At 36.7% G+C, this 12,300-nt stretch overlaps 1 protein-coding gene across 2 annotated transcripts in view; it reads right to left on the bottom strand.

Moving 5' to 3' along the window:
- Window positions 1–435: 435 nt before the first annotated feature.
- Window positions 436–12,300, bottom strand: part of LOC107141516 (splicing factor, proline- and glutamine-rich) — a 28,065-nt gene continuing 16,200 nt past the window's right edge. Inside the window, exons 4-10 of one of the 2 annotated variants that reach the window (XM_048815778.1) lie at window positions 12,020–12,216; window positions 11,841–11,925; window positions 11,068–11,185; window positions 10,330–10,378; window positions 10,127–10,248; window positions 1,448–1,495; window positions 436–483 (exon numbers count right to left, since the gene is read on the bottom strand). In XM_048815778.1, coding sequence (XP_048671735.1) covers window positions 1,472–1,495; window positions 10,127–10,248; window positions 10,330–10,378; window positions 11,068–11,185; window positions 11,841–11,925; window positions 12,020–12,216 — 595 coding nt within the window. In that variant the 3' untranslated portion in view covers window positions 436–483; window positions 1,448–1,471. Of the gene's footprint in view, window positions 484–1,447; window positions 1,496–6,774; window positions 7,788–10,126; window positions 10,249–10,329; window positions 10,379–11,067; window positions 11,186–11,840; window positions 11,926–12,019; window positions 12,217–12,300 lie in introns of those variants that run through there. The other variant, XM_048815777.1, reaches the window with a different exon arrangement.

The following is a 12,300-nucleotide window of genomic DNA, read 5'->3' as shown; positions in this document are numbered from 1 at the left end:
ATAAAATACAAAATAGGGTTAGGGATATGGCTCAGTGGTCCAGGTCCCCCTGAGTTCAATCCCTGGTACCTCCTCCAAGCAAAAAAGAATGCTATGTAAAATAAAAACACAATCCATTTTTTCAAAAATGACTTTATTAATGGCAAATAAGTTGTCCATCATTCCTCCTTATATGCTTCCTCATTGGTTTTGTGGACACAGCTCTCTTGATCCTGCAATTAAAAGATCTGATTAATTCAAGACAAATTCTGATTTATGAAGTTCTCATTTATTTTTAAATAAACACCAATACCAACTGTTGAGTTTCCTAACATTTAAATCAAGGAATGTAGTATTAATCACAAACATGAGTTTTGTTTTTTTGGTAGCACCCAAGATAGTAAGAATCATTCAACTTACCTACACACTTTGTCAAACGACTTGTGGTTTTCCTTCTTGGTTGGCCCATGCTGTCAATGTCTGGAGAACAAATATCTGATCCACCTACAATTAATACGGATTAAAAATAACATTTGCCACATTAACTTCTAAAAATAACATTTGCCATATTAATTTCTAAGTAGTTCATACATTTTATTTTTGTGTGTGTGGGCGAGGGATGCCAGGGATTGTACTCACGACACCTTGCACATGCTAAGCAAATGCTATACTACTGAGCTACATAGATTTCCCAGTCATTTTTTGAGACAGGGTCTTTCGATGTTGCTCAGGCTGGCCTCAAGCCTACCATCCTCCTGTCTCAAGCTTCCAAAAAAGTTCGGATTACAAGTGTGTATCACTGCACCCAGGTGTATCATGTAAACTTTATTCAGACACAGACAAGAGATGCATCTTTTGGCATAAGGTCCAAGCAGTTTTAACTATTCATCAAATATCAAAAACCTGCCCCATACCAAAATTATTTTCTTACACTTTCTTCTCAGGTAATCATGGAATTTTCCCTCTTCCTACTAATTCTTCCATCTACTGCATAAAGTTTATGGAGATTTTATGAAAAACATTTACCCATCAATTCAAGCTCTTTTGGTAATCATTTGGTATTATATAAGCATGTATCTTTTTTTAAAATTTTTTAGTTGTTAATTGACCTTTATTTATTATACATGGTGCTGAGAATCAAACCCAGTGCCTCACTCATGCTAGGCAAGCAATCTACCAACTGAGCCACAACCCCAGCCCAGCATGTTATTTTTAAAATTTTCCTACTTTTATAATAAATATTCTACTTTATCATATCCCACCTGACCTGATCAAACCCCTGACCTCTCACATGTTAGGGAAGAACTGCACTACTGAGATACACCCCCAGTTGTCACACAATGTTCAAAATAGACAATACAAACAGAACAAGTCTCACCCTCTCCCATATTTCATTGGTTATTTTAACCAATGAAGATAAATCAAGCCCCAAAATCCACTAGAGGTTAAGGTTCCAAAGGACACTTACTTCAAGTGAATGAACATTCCAATATCAGCCAACATCAACCATTCTTACCTAAAGAATAATAAGAAAAAGTTAATATAAAAGACAAGGGTATAAAATAAAGGCTTGAAAATGCTAGTTAACTTCAAAATTTAAAGAGTAAAATTCCAGAGACAAAGATTGGGGTAAGTTACAGCATTAAAAAAATAGGAAGAAACTTCATGGGGAAAAAAATCTAAAATTATTTTTTGTGTAAGTACTAAGTAGACACCAGAATTAGAATGAAAACTGTATCTTCTTTTAAAATGCAAAAGTCTAACTCCTATTTTCACCAGTCTGAGCACAATGAAGTTTGACTGCAACCCAAAATATACTATCCCTTATGTGAAGGTATGTGACAACGTTCACCTCACCCAGTATTTTATTTATCAGCTCTCTTTTCATATGAAAGCACATACCCTGCTCCCCATTCAAGTATGCCTTTCATTCTCAGGTGGGCTAACCACCTTCAGCAGGAGTCCTCCAAGAGTGCCTTACCCACTTCCCACAGTACACAACACTGCAGTTGTTACCCTGCAATCCTATGTATTTGCCTTTTCTTTCCCCTCCAAGTCCTCACTGAGTTTTAAGTTAGAGCAAGGAAGCTATGCCTTACTGGGACAGCAAGGAACCCAAGGTTTTCTGAGGGAGAAGACATTCACCTTCACACTATATGCCTGGCAGGGCCACAGTGCACAAAACAGAAAGCTCAGCCTAATTCAAAGTTCCAGGTTTTTCTTCCTCTCTGTATCATTACTGCCACAGGTATATGAAATATAATTCCCTGTTGCACATGTACCATCCATAAGGGATACTATATCGTTTTGCATTCTTCCCCATTCTCCTGATTATTCCTGTCCTATTCTACGTCCAGCCCCCCTTTCACCTTAAAAAAACAAAAAAAACAAAAAAAAACTTTTCAGCACTGGTGTTCAAAACAACATTTTATGGTTGATGGTTTACCAGCAACTGTGAGATTTCCACAGTTGAGTCTTAAAAATTGCCAATCATTATCTAGCAGCAATGACAGATGATTAGGAGCAGTCAAATCCTCTAATTCTTTCCCTAATAGGCAGCCATTTGAGAACTGCACTAGCTGACAGCACTGAAACATTATCAGCTAAAGCCAAAACCAAGTAAAGGCCCAGAACAAACACCCCAGCTCTCTAAAACCTGTCCAGAATCATTAAGGGAAAGGCAGTAAATAATGCAGGACTGTAGATCATGTCACTGCAGCTGACAATGATTAACAATAGGAGACATGCAACCCCCATTAATGTTAAAAGTCCAAAACTAGTCACACGCATCCCTTTTATTAGGAAAATGAAGACTATTATGCGTTCTTTGTAGGTTTGCAACCTTGTGTGAAGAGTACCCATTGCATTTCTTTGATCTTTCAGAAAGCACCGGTATCTGTTCCAAGGGCCTAACAGTACGAAAATGCATTCTGGCATCACACCTCTGAACTCAAGAGTGTTCTCATTAAAAAGAAATTTTGGTTTGTTACAAGAAAAAAAGATTATGAAATACAATGCAAGCACCTCAGTATAGAGCGTTATTACTGAAACCCACTTAATTCCCAGCTTTTTGATTGAGTGCTTTTTCAAAAAGTCACTGTACTGAGATTCACAATTCATAGCTTCATACAAATTAAAACTAGTAAGAATAGATTTCAGTCAATGTTTCTTTTCTGAAGTGCAAAAGCCGATTAATCAAGTTGAAGTAAGCAGAACAAAGCAAAATTAACCCCCACCCCAATGATGTTCCTTAAACCCATATATTATACCAAGTAGTTCTCTGAACATTGTTACTGACTGCTAAGAAATAAACCTGAGCTTTTAGTTCTGAACACCCAGTCACTAAACCACGGCAGCAAGCGTTGGGCCACCGATTTAATGGATTATGACACAGGAAATCCCCCATGAGGGTTCTATGCAGTTTTAGTGGTACTCATGTCACTAACACTGAAAATTGTTTGATCTGCATTGTATTAATACGAAGAAACTAAACTAGTCACCAGTTGCTCTTTTATCTATCAGGAAAATCAGAAGTTGTTTGCTTGAATGAACTACAAATCTGTAGAGTACAAATCTGTCCCCACCCTGTGACTTACTTGCCAAAGAGCAAGCCATTTTTCTTGAGACAAATGAAAGAAAATTCTCATAGTTGTGAAGAGTTTTCACCGGCAATTATGCAAAGTAAACCAAACTTTCCAGTTACAGAGCAGAAAGCATTAAAAGCTGTTTCTCATGCATACTAGCTAAAAACCAGAGACCAGAGTTAAGTTGGATTGAGGTCTGGAACAACAGTCGATGCAAAGCTAAGCAACAAAGAAGGTGCTTTTTGAAGACTTATGTTTTCTTGTACCTAAACATTTTGGACTGTAACATCACATCCCTAAAGCTAAGGGAACCAAGTTCAAAAAGCTACTCTGAACAAATGCAGTCACTCTACAGAAAACGACGAAGTTTTATGATTGGGAATGATTCCCAACATGTATTCAACTATAAGCAAGTCACACCACCTTCCCCCAGGTTTAGAGTATAACCGTATTTAAACAAGTCACATAACTTGAACTATTCACGTTAGATTCCCATCTAAGCCCAAGTTAGTAACAAAGGTGTTCCCATGAAACCCATTACAAAAAAAACCCTGCAGTTTAGTCTGAGTTCACTCAACTTGCAGAATAATTACCAAGATTACATAATGAAATTACTTATATTGCTGACCTTTGAGCAGGTCAGTTTGCTACAACAGAGACTAATTATCACATGCCATATGGATCCATGCTATATGGTCCATGTCAAGGTGCTAAAAGCACCCTACTTCCCTTCCCAAGTATGGTTTTGGTTCCCTTCCCCACACCACTGATGTGTTCCATGTTCTCTTCATTTACAATGCAACTATAGAAAACCACACAACTGAGTCAGATATACCAAGAACCAAGTTTGCACTTTTTATCTGAGAACTGCAACAGCACTGATTTCTGCCTAACAAATTACAGCTCTAACCCCAGACCCACGCAGTTTTGCTATAAGCTAGCTTTATCATACAAGTGTTAGGTGCTGCACTGTAATTTCATTGTCAGAAGTGTGATGTCAGAATGCCCACGGAATAAAAGTACATAGCAAGTCACCAAGTTAGATTATATTGCTTGTTACCTACCTGTATGCAGTCGGCAATGAGAATCTTGGAGCAAGCAGGAATACTACATCCGGGTCCTAATGTCCATTGCCATTTGCGGTACTACGTTCCTCACAGTTACGCACTGCAGAAATGCTGGCTAAATGCAGTTATGTAGCAGGCCACTACTTTAATAGTGCATAATTGCAGTCCAAGAACACCACAAAACATTCCGCCACAACTTAGTGGCTTGCCCAAGCCAAGTATCTAAAATTTTTTTCTGCCATAATATGCCACTTATAAAAATTGCACAGGCGTAACATTACAATTTCCCAAATTGTTATTTGTTTTTATCAGTGATATAACACATCTAAAAAGAGTGGTGGGGTTTATATTCTTAGGAGTTTAATGTTCTAGGCAAAAAGGATTGTTTTTCACTAAGTAATGTGAGCCAATGGGTTAAGTTTATATAGACACCTATGAAATACACTAGCATCTTCAAAGAGAATGCAGTTTTTAAAGATTTGGAGACATAAGGTTCAAAAACAAAATGTTCCTCTTAAAAATTATGAGAGAAAGGGAAGAGGAGGAAAATAGGGGCAGGATGTTTCTTTAAATGAGAAAAATGGCTAATACTTCCAAAATTATTACCTTCCATTTCCCACCCCAAGTTTCATCATTGACTTTTAGAAAACTACTCATTAAGATGATTTAAGTTCACATTAGGCTAAAAAACTATCATTTACATTGCAAGACTTATTGAAAGTCCATTTGAGTAGCTTTACAACCCTTGGTACACTGCAGTTTCCATGATAAAAGTCAAATGTTCAGTTTAAACTCAGCAACATTATTTGCTAAACAACATTTAAGCAATTCTACAGCCCTTAGTAGGCTATCAAAAGCCACAACTTTCAGGAGATTATTCATTAGCATCCTTCACCACTCTTCAAAGGTATAGTACTACCAAAAGCTTATTTTAGGGGTCTGTGCCAGCATCCCTTATAAAGAAAGGCATGTAATCTGAAAAATAAACTGAAACATTAATTTTATAGGCAGATTTTCCCATTTCCCCTCCAGCCCCCACCCACATACATTCAAGTTCACCCTCGTGGGTGTCCCATGAACACCCCTAACTTTCTTATCATTATAGAGTCCCCTACTATACAATTCAAATTGTAATGGACTACTTTCAAACCAACACCCTTGTTTCCATACACAAAATCCCATGTGTGCATCACCCATTAATGACTTGGGACAAAACTTCCTCCTTGGTAAAAGAACTATCCATTTCCAAATGTGTTCAGTGAATAAAATTAGCACGTTTTCTAAGGAGATTCTCTCCCTTAATTAACACACCATGTACCTGTCAGCCCTGCAACCAGAATTTGGTGACATGCTTTTTACACTTCAGTGTTTTACTTAGATAATTATCCTGTTTTCCTATGCAGAAAATACTCAGTTGTTTCAACAATAGGTCTCCTTTTGTACTCAAGGAACAATACTAAACTTCAGCATGGTAACAAAAGGTTTGATTTAGAATTTTTCTTTTGCCAATTAGCCCCAAGAACAGAGGTGAAAAGGATGAAGATATTCCAAAGTTCTATAATGTAGAGTTGAATGGAAACATAGCTAAGAACAAAGCTAAACCATTCAATTACTTTACCTACTGTTAGAAATTGTTCCTCTAACATATTTGCACTGGGAAATCAAGCTCCCACTGTACTGACAGACAACAGTAAACAATCTAATATTGAATCAAAAAGTCTTTTTCTAATGGAAGGAAATTCAATGAAGTTGACAATTAACTGACAACACCATCGAAACATTCCAAAGCATTATGGTGGAAGGAAGGGGTATTTGTACTGTGTAGCATGAGCAAGTCACTGAGATTTAGTGCTACATCAAAAAGCAACTATCTAAAAACAGGTGAACAAATTTGTAAGAATGGTTATCTGCAACCCTATTTGTTATTAAAAGTCACCACTAGCTCTTAAGAAAACCAAGATCTTTATAGTCTACAGATTTTTCCCAACAGAAGTAGCACAAGGTTTAAAAGTTAAAAAGACTATGAATGTAAATAGAACTAAACCCATTTTACAGTTAACTAAACCTTACTTTACTTTTTCAAGTTGAATTCTTCAAACTAAGCCCCAGCTTTATAAATCACTTGAAGTAATACATGAAAAGGCTTATGTTTAACAATCTTTAATTCAAATGTAAAAGTTCAATACAAGCCATTTGTAGGGCTTGGGATTTGTTGTTCTTTTAAAAACAAGAATAGGGGAAATGAGACAAAATGATCTTTCCACTTTTTTCAAAAACTTCCAAGGATAGATCATAGGGCCATAAAAGATCCATTAACCAAACCCACTTTCTCCCCCTACCAAGTCTTATACCCATTCCATAATCTTAATACATATTCCTGAATGAAGATTTACAGTTCAGCTTTGCTTACATAACCATTTAAAAATACTTAGCACCAGCTTGCTTCCTATAATGCCAAACAATCGTGAACTACTTCAAATCTGCATTTCTTCTTTTTAAAACAAGGGGGCAATTACTTGTAGAAAGCAATACTTAGCCTCCACATACATTTCCCAGAAATGGCATATGCCTGCCATTCAAAGGCCTCAACACTCTCATGCTTTCAAAGTGGAATACCTAGCCTAATGTGCATAGAAGCATGAATGGCAAAGTTGAAGATCAGTATTATAACTATTTTTCTATTTATTTGAAGCACAGTAAAAAAAAAATCGGTACACTTTGGAAATTCGGTGGCACAAGGTACACTGCCATTAACTTGAGGGACATTATACAGTTAAAAAAAAAAAAGAAAAAAAAAAGGAGAGAGAAAAGAAAAAGTAAAAAGAAAAAACTTTTCTCCTGTTTCAAACACTGCATTACATAATTTTACCTGCCCAAACAGACCATTTACAAATATTAGGTCAATAAACTGCTAACATCCATAAAAAGGTAGCTTTCTTACTAAAATGCAAGAATTTAAAAGTGGTATCTAAACAAGAAAAGACAAAAACAAACTGGAATGAAAGCCTAGATATCACATCTAAAATCGGGGTTTTTTGTTTGGGCCTTCATACTCTTCTCTCCCTCTACCATATCCTGCTGGAGTTCCAGGGCCCATTCCTCTAGGACCCTGTCCACCCACAGGCCCCGCACCTCCCTGCCCAAAGCGCTCAGTACGCTATTGGAACAGTAATCAACAGTTCATTATATGTAGTTGATGTCCATGTGTGTTAAGTAAATATTTTAGAAGGTTCCGTAGTCAACGTTCGTCGATACAATCACCAATGAGTCGATCCACAGGTACCGGGAACATAGAAAGGAAAAAAGGGTAATTTGAAAATTAGTTTACGATAATACATGCCTTGTGGTATGTTCCCACTTGAGCCATTCTCATAACACCTGTTTCAAAGAACAGATCTTCCCTGTAGTGCTAAAAAATTTAAGAATTAGTGCAGATGTGAAAATCCATTCCAAAATGCGTTCTAAGAAATTTCACATCAGATTAATCCAATGAAAACTTGCAAACTCTCACTTTCAGGGTATGAACAGAAAATTTACTCTCCAAGTAAGCCTAACAAGCCCATCCAGACAGAGTCAATTCACTCAATGAAGTGACAAGACCTACTCACCAGTCAGTGGCATGTGCTGCTTAAGAAACCTTGTGCTTTTCAAGATCTTAAGACACATCTGCTAAGTTGCAGAAATCTTAAAAGGTTGAAAGTTTTAATAAAATGCTACCAGACTACAAAAAGAAAAGGCATAAAAAAACTAATAGATTTAGTCACTTAACCGGCACAGTAACTTGATCAAAAACTTGTGTTGCCATATTCTCACAGGTACACCACCTTCAGAGCCATCACTATAAAACCAGAGACAATTATGTTCACTTTCACAGTACTATTCTGCATTGTTGCAAACATACAGCCCACTAACAGCCCAACTTTTCCCTGAGGTCTTTAAAAAGTACACTGAAACCTTGCTATGAATCCATGCTTTAGAAATTTTAAAAGGCTCCACAGTTTAACACCAAGCTAAAGTGACTGCAATAAAGCAGTGAGTAGGTTTTAGGTACTTCTCGACTTGAAATGTTATGTACTCAGACAGCAAGACTCTATAGGTAGGTAAGCATAGCAGTCTATTCTGTCTTAAATTCCATTTAAAATAGCCCACTTACTCAGTTTTATTCCAAAGAAAAGTCCTAAAATGATTTATTACGATTTAGCTGCTCTGTGCCTATATATATAATTTCACCTTCTCCCCCAATACTGTAAAACTACTTGGGAAATCCTCTTGAAAAATTTTTTAAAAATTGTGTACGGTTTTTACATATTATACTTTATCTCAAAGAGATGAAGATTTGGGGGGTTTAAGATTGTTATTAGAACAGCTAAAAATTCTAGTACTTAGCCACATAGAACCTGAACTGTGGGAACATCATATCAAATTTGAGTCTACAAATTTAATACGTACCTAAACTGTTTTTTATGAAGCTTAAATACCAAAACATTACCCAGTTTTTAAAATTCAGCTGGATAAAACTAATGGTATATTTAACACAACCATCAATTTAGAGTTGTAACTTTGTCAAAAAGCCTTAGATATATTTTATATTTTAAGTAGATAAAGTCTCATATTAAATTCTAAAGTTTCTATTGATAAAAATTATGTGAGCCACATACTGCAGCGCATCTCTGCCAAAAGCCCATAGGAAAACTAAATCTGATTCAATCAGCTATGAAAATGTACTCTTTTCTAAGCCCACCAAAATTCAGAACTGAGGATTTGTAAAGCCCTAATACAGCCACTCATCAATTTACTTGACTGTTCTAAAGCATCTGACAGACTATCCATATAGCTAACATCAAGAAGGTTGAGATCAAATGCACACAATTAGTATGCTTAAATTTATTGTTGACTTTTGCTACCCTGTAGCAAAATAGAGATGTCAGTTTATTTTAGAAGGTGTACCTACAAACAGACCCAACAGGTGGGAAACGACGAGTCAAAACACTAAACAATTCTCTTTCATGGGATAGAAGCCACACCAAATATAGGTCAAAGTTCTACATATCACTAAAACATGCCTAAAGCTACAAACTACAAGGCTGATTCCCATTTATGGCAAATACCAGCTTAAAGAATGACAGTTTGCCATGTGATTACCCTCAATTGAGTGTATAGAATAATCATACATTACCTAACACAGAATTTGGATTTGCCATGCACTGGGGTTCAAAAGTGCACAAGCAAAAAAGTGGAAAACACCTACATGTACTTATTGCCAAAGATAACTCCACATACTACTAACAGCATTGACTCCTCATTGGCAACCGTGTTTAGGTTACCACACAAGAGTTCTTCTGTGTTGCCAAAGTATTCCTCAAAATTATATATATACATGATAGGGAGAACTAAAAGAGGTCCAGTCACCTACTTAAAACAACAACAAAAAAAACACACACATTAAGTCATGAAAATGAGAATTTCCTTTGTACTACGTCCCACAGGATACATTACCATGTCGCTTCCCATCATGGAACCACTCATAGTTGCTGGTGGAACTCCAGGATTAGCTTCATAACCTATGCCACCACCACCACCTAGAGGTGGAAATTTCTGGCCTCCTGAACCATAGGGATCTAGGAAACAGAAAGAGTGATTAGGATTCCACCACAACACTGCTCTCTGGTAATAAAGTTGACTTAAATTTTCATGCTTACCTCCCATGTTCATTGCTCCTCCACCACCCATTCTCATGTCTCTTTCTCTCTAACAGAAAAAAAAAATTTAATTCACCTATGCAATAAGCACATTAAGAAAGTTTAAGACTTAAGAACTGTAAGGTTCAGAAGGCATTTTTCTTTCAACTAAAGTATTAAAAAAAAAAAACTGAAAACTAGCTATTTCCTATTATCAAAAGAACTGATAAAACAAAAAAAACACCGTAACCTTCCAGTTCAATCATCTTCGGGCCCATACAAAGAATAGGAAAAACAAGAACCATGGCAATCAAACATAGTACAGTTGTTTAAAAAAAAAAAAAGAAAGAAAGAAAAAGTAATCACTAGATCGGCCAAATCAAAAAAAAATATATATATATACATATATAACTACTTGGGGGGGGGGGGCCTGGCTTTACCGGGGAATGAACTCTGGGGCACTTGACCACTGAGCCACATTCCCCAGCCCTGTTGTGTATTTTATTTAGAGACAGGATAGGATCTCACTGAGTGCCTTACAGCCTCACTGTTATGGCTGGCTTTGAACTCATGATCCTCCTGCCTCAGTCTCCCAAGCCACTGGGATTATAGACATGTGCCACTGCCCATGGCCAACATTTTAAGGTAGACTATACTGTGTGTTTTTTTTTTTTTTTTATTCAACTGAGTCAAATTTCACCTTAGGTACCTACAAGTTCTATAAACAACTCCCTAGAATGCCAACAAACCCTAACTTACTGGATCCATGTAGCCCATCCGGCTATAACTTTCTTCTCTTTGGCGTCTCATTTGTTCTTCCATCTCACGTTGGCGAATCATCATCTCTTCCTCCCTTCTACGTCGTTCCTCCTCTTGCCTGAAAACATAATCAAGCATAAACCAAAGTATCAACCTCATCTTTTAAAATCTAATTTGAAAAAAAGCTGGTAGTAATATGTCTAAGAGCCTTAGATGGTGTAAGAACACAGTAAAATAGATAGATAGATACATACATACATACATAAATAAAGGGTTGGGGTTGTGGCTCAGTGTCAGAGTGCCTGCCCAGCATGTGTGAGGCACTGGGTTCACTCCTCAGCACTGCATAAAAATAAAGGTATTCTGCGTCCATCTAATCCTTAAAAAAAAAATCCATTCAAAAAAATAAGCAAACATGGGCTGAGGTTGTGGCTTAGTAGTAGAGCATCCGCCTAGCACATGAGAGGCCCTGGGTTCAATCCTCAGCACCACATAAAAATAAATAAAGGTATTGTGTCCAACTAAAAAATAAATATTAAAAAAAAAAATAAGCAAACAAAACAAACTCCCCACAAAGGTCTAGAGAGTGAGGCTCAGAGCTTAGAGGCACAACATTAGACATTGTGGCGCAAAAAAAATATATACACACACAGAAAACTTGATATCCTTACATTTGGTTTTGAGCACTGATACGTATCACCTGAAAAATTGAGTACACTGTTTCCTAAATGTCAGACTATGAGTACAAAAACAAAGAATCAACAGTATTTTACCTCAATTGCATTTCTTTACGTTTCTGCATTTCTTGATTGTGAAGTTCTTCCATTCGTCTTAATTCTTCCTGGCGTCTCATCAGATCTGAACATTAGAAAGTATTATTTTGGTATCACATTAATAAGATCCTGGTAACTCAATAAACTGATCCTACCAATAAAATTCGGAAGGCCTTTACCTTGGCGCAAAAGATTTGCCTGATGCTCATGATAGGCATCTTCCATTTCACTTTCCAACTTGTCTTTTGCATCCTTTATGTTTTTTTCAACTTGTTCCCTTTGCTGTTTTTCCATTTCATCCAAGGACTTCCACCTCTGAGAATATTCATACTCAAACGTGCCATGCTGAGCAAAGCGAGGTGGCGTTTCTCTCTCCCTGATAACACAATATTTAAACATGAACCATTTTGTGGATTTGTAAAGGCAATATTACTTGTTCCACTTCCAAAAAAAAAAAAAA

The sequence above is a fragment of the Marmota marmota genome, unplaced genomic scaffold (genome assembly GCF_001458135.2).
Source record: "Marmota marmota marmota unplaced genomic scaffold, marMar, whole genome shotgun sequence".
Taxonomy (NCBI): domain Eukaryota; kingdom Metazoa; phylum Chordata; class Mammalia; order Rodentia; family Sciuridae; genus Marmota; species Marmota marmota.
The sequence above is the reverse complement of the archived record's forward strand: the minus strand, read 5'-3'. Positions and strand labels throughout refer to the sequence as shown.